The sequence below is a fragment of the Pelodiscus sinensis genome, chromosome 1 (assembly GCF_049634645.1).
Source record: "Pelodiscus sinensis isolate JC-2024 chromosome 1, ASM4963464v1, whole genome shotgun sequence".
Taxonomy (NCBI): domain Eukaryota; kingdom Metazoa; phylum Chordata; order Testudines; family Trionychidae; genus Pelodiscus; species Pelodiscus sinensis.
This window is the reverse complement of record NC_134711.1, coordinates 99031731-99049095: the sequence shown is the minus strand read 5'-3', so window position 1 is coordinate 99049095 and position 17365 is coordinate 99031731. Positions and strand designations below refer to the sequence as shown.

Sequence of the window (17365 nt, the reverse complement as noted above, 5' to 3'; positions counted from 1 at the left end):
CCGTACGTTAAGCTCGGGAGTGGCCGAGTACACAAGGCGGCAGGCAGCACGATCTGGTGACCCACTCTCTCATTGCACGTAAAATTGTAAGACCTGGCAGACGCCCCCCAACAGGCACTTAACGTACACACTCTTGCATAGTGCAAATCCCCGCCGGCAGTTGGGAAGGTACCAAGTGGTGCTAGAAGGTGCAAAGACCATACGGTATAAGCCACACACGGAATATCGGGGGTAAAGGCTGATTCCTAAGAGTGTGTCTGAAAGACGTAGCTAGAGAGGGACGGCTAAGCCGTGTATGAAATCCCCGAAGAGGTACCAGTAAAGCAGGGAGGAAAACCACGCGCATCCTCCATAAGCCCAGCCGGTTCGAGAGCAAGGAGCCCGAGCCCGAGCTGGAAGATAAGCCCAGCCGGATCGGGAGCCAAGGCACCCGAATCTAGGCTGGAAGAGAAAGAACCCAGCGCCTGTCCGGAGGGACTATGAAGGTTTGGAAGTGAGCTGTAGCTGCTACAGCTGGAGAGTGGGACCCGCTGAACCTCTGCGTTCTCCGGACCGAGTGTTGTGCATTTGTATGTCATACCTTAGCATTGGTTTCTAGGGACTAGGATTGCTAGCAACCAATGACTGAGTACACTAATCCGTGGGTTGTTCTAGACAACTACTGGGATTTGGAGCAACCCCAGGGATTGCTCCTTTTCCTGTTAGGGTGTAATCCTATTCCTCCTTCTGATGGTGTGTTGGAAATCACTATTATAATCACTCATCCGAATGAATGTTAATTGATGAATGAGGAGTGAGTGCTATTAACTGGGTCTGAGGTAAGCCCCAGCAAACCTTTTCTTTCAGTGTAAGTGTGCGTGAACAAAAACACAAGGGAGAATTGAGGAGTTCAGTTGTCACAGTAAAATATGGCTGCACGACAGAAAGTAGGTGTTAGCCCTCAAGAATATCTAGAATATAAACATGCCCAAACCCGGCAAGTTGCTACTAAAAAGAACAGCTATCCAATTGCAATATCAGAAAAGGATTTGAGCAAGTGGTGGTCAGAACAATAAAAAGATAAGACCAAGAAAGCAGTGATAGCAGTGTTAGACATCCTTACGCTAAAGGAAAAGAAAATTAAAGCCCTGCAAGAAGAGATGAATGCCCAAAAGCATAATTCTTCTTCTAGCAGCGAACCATATAATCCACACGCTGCAGCACCTCTGTGTCAGGAGGATGTGAAACAGAGAGAAACCAATCTTGCAGTTCCTGCACCTATGCCAACTGCACCTCCCTTGTATCCCTCATTATATCCAGATCCTCCAGAAAAGGCACAGATGATAGTTACAACGGGCCAAACCACTTTTATGGCCCCAATTAAGACACAGACTCGGCGAGTCCAAAATGTAAACGAGCAGGGCGAACAAGTCAGAGGATTCCACTCCGAGACTGTCTCAGTGTATCACCCATTTACATCTTTAGAGAAACAAGCTTTTGTAGCCGAGTTGCCGGACTTGAAGAGAGACCATAAGAATACTGAATTTTGGGATAAACTGGAAAGTTTGGGAGAAATGCATGGGTTACACAAAAAGGATCAACACATCCTGATTAAATGTAAATGTCCCAAGGATGTGTGGGAAAACTTGGAGGACCGATGGAGAACTGGGGTCTGGGCTGAGGACCCTACCCCGGACCCTGAACACCCTGGGCAAGATCTTGCAAATGATCAGGAAGGGACATTAGCAGAATTCAGAGCCGCCCTCTCCCTTGCTCTGGGGGTACGCACCACCAATTGGGGAGCATTGGGACTAGTCACACAACAGAAGGAAGAGCCGGTCACTACTTACACAGAAAGAATATGGGCCGCCTTCCACTCCTACTCTGGTCTCGATGGTGTAACAAATAGAGACCATGAAGCATTTTTACAGCTCTTAACGGAAGGGATGTCAGCGGACCATAAGGCTGTGCTATCCTTAGGCGTATCAGTGGGGAACACATACATAGATATAATGAAATGGGCTTCTGACTTAGAAACCAGGAGGAAGAGGGAAGCAAAACTGACTCCAGTTCATGCAGTAAAGGGAGAAACCGTGATCAGTGCCTCAACTGCCCTTCGTTGCCACGGCTGTGGGAAATTAGAACACACGGTCCAAGAGTGTTGTACTAAAATCAAACCCCAGTGTACAAACTGTAAATGGTTCGGCCATGTGCTAGAGAATTGCTACCGCTCCAGAGGGGGCAAGGAAGGTCAATGGCCAGCAAGACAAAGCCAACGCCCGACTCCCAACCCACAAGGGAGCGGAGACAATGTGCAGGATTTAGGACAAGTTAAACAACAAATCCAAGAGATTCTCAAAATCCTGGCTAGTAAATAGGTTACAGCGGCCTCCGTGGCTGGATCTGAAGGCGACCCTAGGATGTTTCTTAACGCATGTGTGGGAGGCCGGCCGTGCAAAATGTTAATAGACACTGGAGCCTCGGTATCGATAACCAGCCAACCCCTTCCCCTCACTCGCCGGCATATGACCTCTCGAGGTCCCTTCCAGTCCTATGATTCTATGATATCTGGCTTGAGGGAGTAGGAGGAGGGAAATTAAAAGCTACCTTAAGCCAACCAGTAGAAATTGAATCTGAAGATGCCTTTACTGTAAGTCAAATCTGGGTCTGCCCTGCACAAGTAGAGACAATCTGTGGCATTGATCTCCTCACCGAGCTTGGGGAGGTCATTAACCCCAGAGCGAGTAATATAGAATGGGCCTCTCAGAGGAGCCAAGGAGTACAACCACTTCAGAACATCGCCCTAATAGCCAGCAGTAAAGTTACCACCCCAGTGTGGGGTGATGGTCTGGCCGAAACTCTGTGCTCACTATATCCTGGGGTCTGGGCCACTAACAAGCAAGACTGTGGGTTGTTAAGCACAGAACCAGTAGTCATAGAAGGACCCACACACAAAGCCCACCGACAATATCCTATAAAACCTGATGCTTTAGAAGCTGTCAAGAATATAGTTCAGGATTTGGAACAAAGGGGAGTAGTACGGAAAACAACCTCTACTATTAATTCCCCAATTTGGCCTGTGAGAAAGCCTGACGGAACTTGGAGACTAACTATAGACTATACCCACCTGAACAGAGTGACCCCAAAACCTCACGCAATAGTGGCAAGTCCTGCCACCATTCTAAACCTCTTAAGTCCAACGCATTCAGTATTCACAGTCCTGGATGTGGCAAATGGGTTTTGGAGCATTCCCCTCACCAGTAAAAGTCACGACAAGTTTGCCTTCACCCTTGGAAACCAGCAGTACACTTGGACTCGTGTACCCCAGGGATATCATGGGTCCCCTTCAATTTTCCACAAAGCCATGGCAAAGGTCCTAGAACACGTCCAAACGGAGGGGGACACAGTGATATTGTAGTATGTGGATGATCTATTAATTGCCAGCTCTAATGAAAACGACCATCTGAAAACTTTTAACAGGCTATTGTTAAACCTGCAGGAGGCTGGATTTAAACTGAGTGCTAAAAAGGCCCAGCTACAACAGCCAAAAGTCTTATACCTGGGGCATGAAATTTCCCAGGGACAAAAGGCCCTCACAGAGGACAGGAAAAAAGCCATTAAAGAATTACCCAAGCCCCGAACAGTCAGAGATGTCCGCAAAATCTTAGGTCTTCTAAACTACTGTAGAGCATATATCTCTGAATTCTCCAATATAGTGGAACCTATCCAAGCCCTGGTATGGGGGGGGGGGGGGGGAACCAGCTAATTACCCAGTATTATGGGAAACCCCTCAGGAGGAAGCTTTCAGAAAAATCAAACAGACCCTTGCTTCAGCACCCTGTCTCGGCTTACCTGATATGCAGCAGCCATTCCATCTCTATTGTAACCATAGTAAAACTCAGTATTCCGCGGTGCTATTACAAACTCACGGGGACTGCCCGCGTCCTGTTGCATATCTGTCCACCCCAAGGCCTCCTGTTTCACAAGGATTACCGGAATGTGTTGCAGCTCTAGACTGTGCCACCTGGACTGTAAAAACTTGTGAACCATACACCCTCACCGGAATCCTAATTTTACACACACCTCACACGCTTATCGACCTCCTTAACACTGGGCGACTCAAATCCGTAACAGATGCCCGGCGTGGCCAATGGGAATCCGTCCTGTGTCTTCAGAATCCAAACTTTTCAATAGTAAGAGACAAAGGAATTAACATAGCTGAGTTTCTAAATATTGAAGGGGACGTGCATGAGTGTTTAGTGGATAAGGAAGAAGAAGTACTTGGAAGTGTCAAAGAGCAGCCCCTAGAAACCCCAGACTTAATTTTGTACGTGGATGGATCAAGGAGGTATATCAATGGGGTACCCTCCACAGGATGTGCTGTAGTGTTAGGAGATGGAACTGTAACTGCTGCTGGTAAATTGGAAAGTTCCAAATCTGCACAAGAAGCAGAGCTGACTGCACTCACCGAAGCTCTCTATGCTGGACAGGGAAAAAGAATCACTGTGTATACTGACAGCCGGTATGCTTTTGGAGTAGTGCATGATTATATGGATGTGTGGTCACGTAGGGGCTTCCGCACCACCACTGGGAAACCCATAAATCATTTGGAAGCTGTCCAAAGACTGGTGGAAGCTATCAAGCTCCCTGCCGAAGTGGCTGTGGTTAAAGTTAAGGCACATCGCAAAATTGATAGTGAAGAACAGAAGGGAAACTATTGGGCAGACTTCTGAGCTAAAGAAGCAGCACAAGTAATGCCACTAAGTGTTAGCGCAGTTGGAGGAATCAAAGAGTAAATAAATCTTACTGCCCTATACTCTTCCCTAAGTACGGAGGAGGAACAGAAATTGGAGTCCCTGGGTTGTGTGTATAAGAAACCATTATGGTATGCCCCCGGAGAACAACAGCTTGTGGCACCCACCTGTATACGTAACCTGTTGTTAGAAGTTATACACTCCCCTGCCCATCTGGGCTGGAGGCAAATGAAAGCTGCTCTGGAACCCTGGTGGTGGCCAACCAAAGCAAGGGACACGGCCCGGTTCCTTAAGCGGTGTATAATTTGCGCCCAGGTCAATGCAGGCAGAAGAAAAAAATTCCCCTAAATCACCAGCCACGACCAGAGGGCCCCGGCAACACCTACAAATAGATTTTACGGGACCCCTGCCACCAAGCCGGGGGTATAAATACATTTTAATGATTGTGGACACCCTCACTCAATGGGTTGAAGCTTTCCCTACTAAAAACTGTACTGCTACCACAGTAGCCCGTATTTTAGCAGAAGAAGTTATACCAAGATTGGGATTGCCTCACTCAATCGACTCCGACAAGGGAACTCATTTCATAGGAAAGGCAATGAAAGAAGCATGCAAAGCTCTGGGAATTAAACAGCGATTCCATATTCCATACCACCCTGAAAGCTCAGGGATGGTAGAAAGAATGAACAGAACTATAAAAACTGCTTTAACAAAGGCAGTCCTGGACACCGGAGATAGCTGGGTACGTATATTACCGGCTGTACTTTACCAGATCCGAGGCAGCCCAAATAGACTAACACAGTTGACTCCATTTGAATTAATGACAGGGAGAGCTATGCGAATGCCCACTGATGCACTCTTACCAGCCCAAGAGTCAGGCCCATTTGCCAGTCGGTTGCAAGTATACATCAAAGCACTGGATATGGAACTTAAGAATCTATATAAACAAGTAAAGGCAAATCAAACCCAATTAGATGACAACACCTGTTTGGAGAAACCAGCATTTCAGGTCGGAGATCTGGTGATGTACCGCATTTACGCTGAAGTAAAGGGAATTCTAAAACCTAGATGGCAGGGCCCAATGCGAGTCTTACTAACTACAAGCACATGCGCCAAAATTGGGGGGAAATTGGGAACATTTTGGAAGCATCAAAACCAATTGAAATTGTTCAAATCCGTAAGCGAAACCACTAACATTATCTCTCCAGTTTCCTCTTCAGGTACCGCAGCCACCGACTATGAGGCCACTCCTGCTGAGTCTGCTGCTATTACTGTGGTATCACCGGAGAGGAGCGAGGGGAACACCTTGTGAGCGAGTGGACTGGAATTGGATCTTAAACCCACCCTCTCCGGGGGGTGCTACGGTTCAATTGCCATACTAACCAAACCCTTAGCCATTGTAAGTCCCAGAAACTAACTGCTACACAGGTTTGGCCAAAGGTAAGGGCCAACCTATGGCTAGGACGGGGTCCGGTTGAACACCAGAAGGTGCTCATTAAATCATATGTTAATCCCTATAAAAACAGGGAGACGAGTAATGTCACCCTTATCATCACTGCAGAATGTCCTGTCCTCCGTTGGTGCCAGATACCAGAGATATTGGGACCAGATGGGCATACATGGAAGGAGTCGTGGGAGTGTATTGCACAACCACCTCGAGCCCTAAACCCAACAAAAAACAAGAAAAATCCTCCAATTTTTATAAAGCAACCCTCCTCCCCAAAAACCCCCTACATTTTTAAATTATAAGCTGAACAATTTCAGTTATGGAGAAGGATAAATATATATCTATTATATCTTCAGTGGTAGTTTTTTAGACAAAATCCTAAAAATTTACCATTATTATGGCCATTCTTATGTTTTCATTATGATTTAATGCAAAAAAAGAATTAGAGGAGCTCATGGAGAATACCTTCAATGGCTATTAGGTAAGATGGTTAGGGAGAAAAAAAACCATGCTTAGCGTAGCTCTAAGCCTCTGACTAACATTCAGGGTGTGTCTAGACTACATGCCTCCGTCGACGGAGGCATGTAGATTAGCCAGATCGGCAGAGGGAAATGAAGCCGCGATTAAAATAATCGCGGCTTCATTTAAATTTAAATGGCTGCCCCGCTCTGCCGATCAGCTGTTTGTCAGCAGATCGGGGCAGTCTGGACGCGACGCGCCGACAAAGAAGCCTTTCTTGATCGGCACAGGTATGCCTTGTGAAACCAGGTTTACCTGTGCCGATCAAGAAAGGCTTCTTTGTCGGCGCGGCGCGTCCAGACTGCCCCGATCTGCCGACAAACAGCTGATCGGCAGAGCGGGGCAGCCATTTAAATTTAAATGAAGCCACGATTATTATTTCATTTCCCTCTGCTGATCTGGCTAATCTACATGCCTCCGTCGACGGAGACATGTAGTTTAGACGTACCCTCAATGACAGGCAATGGATCACCCAGAATTATCCTATTATGTTCATTCCCTCTGATGCATCTGGCCCTGGCCATGGCCTACCGGAAGACAAGATATTGGGCTAAACAAATCATTGGCTTGACCTCGTGTGGCCATTCTTATGTTCTTAATTTTAAAAAAATCAATGGACATATTATTTTCATCAAAAGCAGTTAGTGAAGGAAAATTATTTCCTGACCATATCTTACTACTTCCAATAGATAAAATATATTCAAAATACTGAGGATAATATACCTGAGGAAATGTAGGACTTATCTTCACTGCCACGGAGATCAATGCTGCAGTGGTCCGTCTTCCAGTGTTCAATTTAGTGGGTCTAGTAAAGACCCTCTAAATCAAATGCTGTGGCACCCCCATCAATCACTGTACTCCTTGCAGTTGTGAGGAGTAAGAGAAATTGACCTGAATGTTTCTCTCATTGATCTTCCACTGTGGGGATGGTGCCAAAACTCAGCTTAAGGTACATCAACTTCAGCTATGTTATTTACATAGCTGGAGCTGCATACCTTAAGCTGTCGTTCCAGCTTTAGTATAGATCTTTCCTTAGAGTCTGATCCAATTCCCATTCAGGGAAGTGAAATCACTCTTATTGATGTTAGTGGAGTTGGACCAGGCACGTTTTAATGTGGGAGTCGGAAGATAATACAGAGTTTAAAAGGGACTATTATTTTTAAATACTAAACACTAGTAAAAACTGGGATTTCTAAAAGTGAACCTTGCTCTGAAGTGGTGTAAATCAAGTGCACTGTACAATGCATGCATGCTGACAGCATGGGTGTGCTGTTTATTTAAAATGACAGGTGAAGGCTCTGAAAGTTTCTAGGCAAAATCTTGACAGTGACGCAGTGGGAAAAACAGCTGGGACAGCTTTAGGGCTATTATCGTTTCTCTATTCTAATCTAGTTCCTTATTCTCTGTTAGAAGAAGGTAACTAACAGCCTTTACTATTGTCACATGACATGTATCTCAATATATTTATTCTTTGTTCTTTTTTCTCCTGGGCAACTTCTTCCCAGTAAACATTGCCTCGTTTGCACCCATGGCTGTTCAGTTTATGGCTCTGCAATAATTATGCCTGACAACATAGATGCCTATCGTCCAAGCCCTGTTTTTGGAAGCTGAGATTTCTGCTCTTGTTTTCATTTTTATACCCACGTTGCTACACACTAAAGGAATCCCACAGCTCTTCAGAGCTAACATCAAGAGAATTTACAGTGTGTTAAAAAAATTCCCCTTTGGTTTCCCTGTATCCATATTAAGTTGCACAGTAATGTAGCTGACCACAGCACACAGCCCGAGGGAGTTATGGTAACAACTGTGATATCTAATTTTGGAATTTGATTTACACAAGCAGAGATCTGTGTTGCTGGTGCCAGCTGTGGTGAGGAAACATAGCTATCCCCTAAAGGCCTATTCCATTCACCACCAGTGGGGATAGTTCTAGGTGGAGAATGCCTACCGTGACAGAAGTTGGCAAAAAAAAAGAGAGAGAGATTCAAAAAACAGGAAAGAACACAAAATTAAATGTTATTAAATACAATATTCCCACACCAGACTATGCCAATATTGTTGGCTGGTGGGAGCTGTCATGCACGTGATACGAAAGACTTAACAGGCATGTTACTTTTTTTTCAAATATATTTGAAAATATATTTCAAATATATTTGAAAATCCAGCATTTGGGTCTGTGGAAATATCAGAATTTGGAGAGGTGGGAATGATGTTCCCTGTGGATGGGGTTTGCAAGTTTTAAGGCATGGTAGATTTTATTTAAAACAAAACACTCCTTCAGAGAGACAGGACAACCTTATTCCTGAAGCACTGACTGGGGACTAGAGAAAACTAGGGTCAATTACTGGCTGTGCTCTGTAAAACCTTGGGCTGATTATCTAATCTCTCACTTTCCCATCTGTAAAATGGAGATAATAATTTTTCCTTTCTCCAATCTTTTGTCCATCTTGTCCATTTAGATTCCATATTATTCTGGGCAGGACTCTCTCCTGCTATGTGTGCATACAGTTCTTAGCCCAGTGCAGCCCTCACCTCAATTGATACAGTAAGATATTCTTGGAAACAAGTAATGCAAAACAAAAATTTTGCTATATAGTGTGATTTTTGAAAGGCAACTAGGGAAGGTGAAAAAAAGGTGGCCAGGACATAAGAATTCTCCCTCCTTCCAAAACTTGTACCCATTTCTGAAGTTGGAAAATGTCTTTAATGGTACATGAATTTCTTGCACTATTTTTTGTTGCAAACTCTCATGGGGTTTTTTGCACAGGGATAGCTATAATAAATGCCAGTGGAAATATGCACACCTGTTTCAAAAGTGACTTCCCTAGTGTGGCTTGCCCCTGGATTCATTTAAGGTCATGACACTTTTTAATTGTAAGTTAATACCGTGTTTATTCAGGTCACCTGATTTTTTCACTGTTTTATTCTTTCTCCCCTTCTCTCTTCTTTTATCCTATATAGAACATGAATCAGATAAAGTGCAATTTCAAGTTAAGAACATAGGAATTGCCATACTGGACTGAACAGTGGTTCATCTAGTCCAGTATCCTGTCTTTGGCATAGACAATTAACTGATGATCTCAGGCCTTGTATTTTTAAGGAACCAGATGAAAGCCAAAGACTCAAATCCAGCTCTAGATCCAGATCTGAATTTTGTGGCTTAGGAACAATTCTCTTTTAAAGATTCTGAAATCTAGGTTAATGGTTATTTGATAATTGTTCAGTCTTTCACACTTCCAGATTTCTGGCCAAGACACAAGCTACCAAAATACCTAGAGGGAAACAATTTGTTTCCTTTTATTTCCAGCCCAACCAGAAGAAAAATAAATCTCAGTACAGTGCTTGTTCACATGAGTTTTCAAGTCAAATTTTGCAGATTTTCAGGAATTCTGGATAGTAAAGTTAAGTATACAAACTTTTTAGCATCCTTTTTTCATTGAAGCAGAACTCTTGAGAGTTAGATCCACAGTCTCCTTTCTCCTCCCCAAATCTACATTGTGCTGCTTTGGCTCTAATCTCTGCACTGCCTACAAATATCATAGGGGATGTAAAAGTCCCTTAGCCAATGCAATTGAGAGCAGCCTCGAGGTTGCTCCAACCTTCCAGGATTCAAATTTGCCTCTGCTGCCTTGGAAACTGGTGGGAGGGTCAGACAAGGGAGGAGGGGGCACAAATACAGCAGAGAGCCATCTATGCCCTCCAGGGGCACCAACACTGAGGCTGTGTCTACACTGCACCCCTTTTCCGGAAAAGGGGTGCAGTGTAGACACAGCCCGTGGCTTTTGATGTTTTCTCACCACTTCATGGAACTTGAAAGTAGACCGAGAGGTCTATTCATCCGTCAGAACAGGTATATAACTCCTCTTTACAACACAACAAGGAGTTACACTTGCATGTGGAGAATAGAATTCTGCAACGTGAACAAGAAGGGATAATTAAGACATCAATTAAAATTAGAGATGTCAAATATTGTTTAACAAAGTAAAGCACCGTCGTGCATTTCTTTCACCCCCAGAATTCCACGGGGCTTCAGTGAAATTGCTCCATAACCTATCCTGGGATAGAATATGAAAAATATACTTACCACGTAGCAGTCTCCTGGGCAGTGTACTCAACTCTAGGCAAAGGGTCTCCCCTTTAGAGACATAGAGAGATAAAATTGTATAGCTGATTTGAATTCCAGTTTCAAGTGCAATTTTCTTTATATGTACCAGACTTATTTGCCAAGTTAAAATAAATACAAATAATAAATAATCTTCCTGAGGTATTCCAAAGGGCTTTATGACCCAGGTGTCCTAAGCACCACCAAATCCCGAGCGATGGTGCAAGCAGTGAAATACTATAAAGAAGGGACTACTTAATGGAACGTTCAGGAAGCCAGGCTGTATTGTCTCCCATTCCCATTGCTTTGCTGCAGGCATTCCATCAACAACAGAGAGGTGGGATGGAGCTAGGAATAACTGCTCCACATGACATAGTCCCAAGGAAAAAGCTCTAAATTATGCAGCAAATGGGTGCTTGTGTACAGGCAGTCCCCGGGTTACGTACAAGATAGGGACTGTAGGTTTGTTCTTAAGTTGAATTTGTATGTAAGTCGGAACTGGTACATATTGTAGGGGAAACTCTAGCCAAACATTTCTCCAGAGCTCAGTTTTATTCTCCCACACCTCACTTCCCTCAGTCCTTTATTCTCAAGCTGAGGTGTCTGCTGAGAAAAGCCGCTCCACGTTTCCCTGGTTTGCTGGGGGGGGCGCTAGCTTCGCGTCTCCCTGGTCTGCTGGGGGGAAGTAGCTAGTGTGGGGTTGCCTCACCCCGTTTGTAAGTAGGGATCTGATGTAAGTCGGATCCATGTAACCCGGGGACTGCCTGTATATTGTGCATATGTCAGCATTTACTTCCTCCCTGTTAACTATCCAATATTTAGGTGCTTATAAGTTACCAGTTCTGCCTACTTGTTTTTCCCTTTGATATCTTCATACCCTCTGCTTCTTGTTTCCTGCCCCCTTCCTTTTTTTCCCTTTCTTTCCCTTCTCCCCTATTTATTTTAGGTCTGCACATCCTAAACTCAAAATTCCAGTCATCTGAAGAAGTCGGCTGTGCCCACGAAAGTTCATGATACCATCTACATGTTTTTTTAGTTTATAAAGTGCTACCAGACCATTTGTTGGTTTTTAAGTATTTCCTCTCTGGACCTGTATTTACCATCAGAGAAGGAGATAATTCACAGTGCTAGTGGGGGAGCTAATGATAGCTGGCTGATTAGCCACAAGGTATGAAGGCTGTCAATAAGCAGAAATTGCTAGAGGTTCAGAGTTTCGCTTGAGTTCTTGGGCACCATGTGATTCACAGTGCAAGGCCATTATGCATCTTGCTAATGTCACTTACAAAAAGGAGTAGAATGAATTTCAGTGTCCTCACACTTCTCTTCCACTCCCATCGGTTTTTACATAGAAAAGCAAGAATGTATAAATTGCTCATTTTAGGATAAGTCCAGCTATTTCTTTTCTTTTCTTTTGCATACACATGTCCTTGTCTACCTGGCAGGTTTATTAAGACACATGCCAACTCCTGGAAAGAAGATACCTTCATCTTATAATTTAAATGAAAGAGTCATAAAAAGACAATTTTCCCTAGGATTACATGTAATGATGCCGAGATCACTGAGGTAGGAATGCTGTCCTAAAGTTGTACATTACATTTTCAGTATATCTATTATATATTTTAAAGAGTTTGTTTGTTTTTGGATTTGTTTGCGAAAAAAAAGTTATACTTCGCAATTACCTACAGATACCTAAACATTCCTGCCACTTAAATTAGCTGAATGCACTACTTTTTACACTGGAATACGCTGGAATGCACTACTTTTTACACTAGGTGAAAGGTTTAAATAATTATTTTTGTCTTTCGCGATTGTCTATACTTACCAAAGTTTGCATAAACAGTCCTACCACTTAAATTAGCTGAATGCACTACTTTTTACACTGGAATATGCTGAGTGCAAAGTTTAAACAATTTTTGTTTATAAGAAAAAAGTCACAACTATTATAATTAGAGTTCATAAAAATATTTACTAAGAAAATTAAACACGAGTTGCCTATTAAACTGTCATTTTAGTACAAAGAACATTTTTACAGTTACAAATCACAAAAGAATTCAAATTAGTTATGGAAAGAGTAACGGAAGCTTTAAGAATTTCTGATTCAAATTTACTGTGTGTGGAAATTATTCAGAAAATGAATAATGTTTAAAGTTGAATTCCTACTAATGTAAAACTGTTCTTTCACTTCCTTTTTGCAACCACATTAATAAAAATTCTATTACATATTTCATTTCTTGAACTTTCTTTTAAGTGTAATCTACACAAAATGACTTTGCCTGGTCAATAATGGGTCTCACCTTGCTAACTCTGAAATATTTGATTTATATGGGACGTGTGTTTCTGTGATTAACCCAGTCTTCCAATAGATGGCACCACAGAATTGCATTGAGCTGAGATTAAGTCACATCAGCTCTAACACTAAGGGGACAAAATCAAACTGCTGACATTGAGAGCACGCAAAAAGAGAAACTGACTTAGAACAAGCAGGTTTCCAATGGTACTGTACTTACGCTCGGTAGTTGAAGGCCAGGTCTGTAAAGAAGGCTCTCCGTTTCTTGTATTCTGGGTCTGTGAATCCCTGCAGTGGGATATAATTTAGAATAACTTTTACGTCAGGCTAGACTGACAGGCTCGAATGATTTTGCTGCCAGAAACATTCAAAATGAAAAGGCCTGAAATTGGTTGTTCTATTGCAGTACCTTTGGGGCAAGAAATCATGGACTGTTAGAATGAGACAAATTCTGCACTGAGTTGCTTACTGCCTTTGGACCAGAAACGCAGTGTACAGGTTGGACCTCCCTGGTCTGGCACCCGCGGAACCTGACTGGTCCTGAGAAAGGGATTTTGCTGGACCATGGATTGCGATTCCGGCCCCTCTGCTTCCAACTTCCAGGGTCTCCCCACAGACCGCTAGCCTCTTGGCTGAGTTCCCCTCACGTCTGCCTACCTGCTGTGCTGCAGGCCCCATCCAGGCTTGCTGCCTGTGGCTGTGAGTCTGGCTCTTCTGCTGGCATAGCAGCCAGGTCGCCTGTTCCCTGGTCATGGAACCGACTTTGGTCCCCACCCCCACCCCCGCTGGGCCACCATTTCCCCAGTCTCAGGACTAGCTCTGCTCCCTCCCCCCCGGCTGGGCAGGTGCCCATGGCCATGGGACTGACTCTTCTCCTGGACCCGCTCTGCTTCCAGCCCTCCGGCCAAGCAGCCAAGCTACTGGTTCTGCAGCCACAGGACTGGATCCACTTCCAGCCCCATGGCCGCAGGCCAGGATCCAGCTTTCTCCTCTTCCAGCTGCTGGTCTCCCAGCCACCCTGGTGTCTTTCCGATCCAGGGCCTGTCTCGTCCAGCAACATCTGGACCGTGGATGTTGTCAGATGAGAGAGTCCCAGACCAGAGAGGTTCAGCCTGTACTTATGTCACAGCTAAGCATGAAGACATAGTAGCTTTGAGTAGTGAGCATCCTACAGAATGGAAGACACAGTTTAAGTGGGAGAGGTAAAAACTGAGCTCACTCAATTGATTTTCCTCTTAGCCTTGGGAAAAGGGGCTATGTTAATGTGAAATAGTATACTAGGAGATAGGATTCAGAGGGGTAGCCGTGTTAGTCCGTTTTAGCATAAACAACAAGGAGTCCAGAGGCACTTTAAAGACTAACATATTTATTAGGGGATAAGCGAGATACAACTCACTTCTTCAGATGCTTGAAGGGGAAAAAAAAACAGAAAAGGAAGGGATATAGAGATGGGTGACATCAGGGCCGGTCCTAAGGCCGGCTCTGGGTAACATCAGTGGTAATTAAATCAGAGTGGATGTGTCTCATCTCCAAAAGTGATGAGAAGGTGAGAGCAGGAGCGGCCCGAGGCCGGCTGTGGCAGCTGGTGCCCCAGGCAGAACGCGTGATCGGCACCCCCGCCTGCAGGGCCGTCAATGGACTGATGTCACCGTTGGGCGCCCCAGGCGCCCCATGACGTAATCATCGGGCGTCCCAGGTGCCGGCACTCTAGGCGGCGGCCGAGTCTGCCTATAATCATGGTCCGTCCCTGGGTGAGAATGCCTGAAGAGGAAATTGCCTATTGTAATGACTACTTGGTGAAGTAAAAATCCAGACCCACATCCAAGGGTCAGTCCCTCAGTGAAAGGCTGACCTAAAAGAGACGGGAAGCTGAGGATTCCACCTCTGTAGGGAGAACTCAAATCCATGCCAAGGACCAGACCAGCTCCTGGTTGGCCTTGGGATCGGGGGAGCACAAAGGTGGCTTAATGTCCTGCTCACAAAAAATCTAGCCCATGTAATTTCATAGAAGCCACTCTCATTTTGAATTCAGCCTTTGATTTCAAGCCACATGCCAGAATAGGGGGCCAGATCCTGAGCCAGCATAAATCAGTGCAATTTTGTGGCACCCTCTGCTCTTTTCTTCTTTGCTCTTAGACAGCTGAGAGACCTTTGCCAGGCCCAGCTCCTCTCCTCTGACCCCTGCTTTGCACTTTCTTCCTATGTCATAGAATCATAGAACACTAGGACTGGAAGGGACCTCGAGAGGTCATCGAGTGCAGTCCCCTGCCCTCATGGCAGGACCCTGTACCATCTAGACCATCCCTGATAGACATTTATCTAATCTGCTCTTAAATATCTCCACAGATAGAGATTCTACAGCTTCCCTGGGCAATTTATTCCAGTGTTTAATCACTCTGACAGTTAGGAACTTTTTCCTAATGTCCAACTAAACCTCCCTTGCTGCAGTTTAAGCCCATTGCTTCTTGTTCTATCCTCAGAGGCCAAGATGAACAATTTTTCTCCCTCCTCCTTGTGACACCCTTTTAGATACCTGAAAACTTCTATCATGTGCCCCCTCAATCTTCTCTTTTCCAAATTAAACAAGCCCAGTTCTTTCAGTCTTCCCTCATAGGTCATGTTCTCTAGACCTTTAATCATTCTTGTTACTCTTCTCTGGACCCTCTCCTATTTCTCCACATCTTTCTTGAAATGTGGTGCCCAGAACTGGACACAGTACTCCAAATGAGGCCTAACCAGTGCAGAGTAGAGCAGAAGAATGACTTCTCGTGTCTTGCTCACAACACACTTATTTACCTGTCTCCTTGCTACTAGACTAATTACCTGTTCAACCCTGTTCTGCTCCAGTAATGAGGAATTTGTCTCCTTATTCAGACCTTCCCCAGGGGCCTCATTGGCTAGATAGTGAGGAGAAAGCTGGTTCAGAAGCTGATTCCCAGAACTGTCACAAACTCCATTGAATTCAGTGGTGATATCCCAGTTTACACAAGCTAAGGACATGGCCAGGGCCAACTTATGAGAGGGCTTGGGAGCTTCATCCCAGGGTATGCAAGCCCCTGTATGCTGCAGCTCTTCATGGGGGAGGAGGAAGTGGTTCTGTCTGCTGGTATTCCCCATATCTTCCTCCAGGCTGGAGCCATATTCATCACTGCTAGCAATGCTCACCTCCCAGACTCCACCCCACCACTCCCATTGGCTGGGAATTGCAGACAATGGGAACAGTGGGAGGCGATGCCTGCAAGAGCAGGGCTGCATGGAGCTACCTGTCTGCCTCCCCAGGGAGCTGTTCTAGGTAAGCACCCCAATCCTCTGCCCTCTCCTATACTCTCTATTCCTCCCAGACCCCCACATCTCCACCCCCACCCCGCTCCTGCACTCTACCATCTTACCAGGCCCCACATCCACACCCCAGCCCACTCCAGCACTCTACACTCTACCTTCCTACTAGATCCTGCCCACCAGCCACTCCTGTACCCTTCCTCCCATCCAGACCCTGGATCCACACCCCACCCCTCTCCTGCACCCGACCTCCTGCCCAAACCCCACATTGCCACTCCATCCCCTGACAGCCTTATCCCACACACTGAATTCCTCATTTCTGGGCCCATCTTGGAGCCACAGGGCCCCACAAAATCTACTAGCCCAGGGTCCCCAGAAGAGTTAATATGGCTCAGGGCATGGCTCATTAGCTTTCAAAGGAATGGCAGTTTATAACAGCATAGTTGTAATACATCAAACATCCAAACTACCTGATACATCAATATCTCTGCTATAGTTAGGGTCTTACTAGGCTCTTGTTGCATATCTAACAAATTATTCAGGTGAACATAAGAAAACATCTGGACCTCTTATTTGCTCTCCCCCTGTACTGAAGGGACACTGAAACATAAGATGGAGTTATTAGAATGGACATCCCATGTGGCTGAATATTGGCTAATAAATGCATATTTGTAATGCAATAGCCTGCCAGTGTAAATCTCTGTTATTTGTCTCTGAATTTCCCCATGCTGTAGCCATATTCTGCTATGTAGGTGACTGCACATTCTCTCTGAGACCAAACCTCAGAGGAGACTGGCTGCCCATGCAGCTTTTCTTCTGCCTCTGTGTTATTCCAACCCCATGAAGTAGTTCTGTGGCTCTGTTCCATTGAACCCATGCTACCAGCGGCTTTCCATTCCCCCATTAAAGATGCTCCCCTGCCCTTTTTGACAACAGAAAGGGGAGACTCATGAAGGCCACTGATGATTCAAATTCATCAACTTGCATTTGTTTCCACC

The 17365-nt window shown here is 45.0% G+C and overlaps 1 protein-coding gene across 1 annotated transcript in view; it reads right to left on the bottom strand.

Moving 5' to 3' along the window:
* LOC102446096 (tyrosine 3-monooxygenase-like) overlaps positions 1–17365 on the bottom strand; it is a 58533-nt gene that overhangs the window by 29497 nt on the left and 11671 nt on the right. The window contains exons 4-5 of the mRNA XM_006138075.4: positions 13309–13376; positions 10784–10834 (exon numbers count right to left, since the gene is read on the bottom strand). Of these exons, the coding sequence (XP_006138137.2) occupies positions 10784–10834; positions 13309–13376 (119 nt within the window). The remainder of the gene's footprint in view (positions 1–10783; positions 10835–13308; positions 13377–17365) is intronic.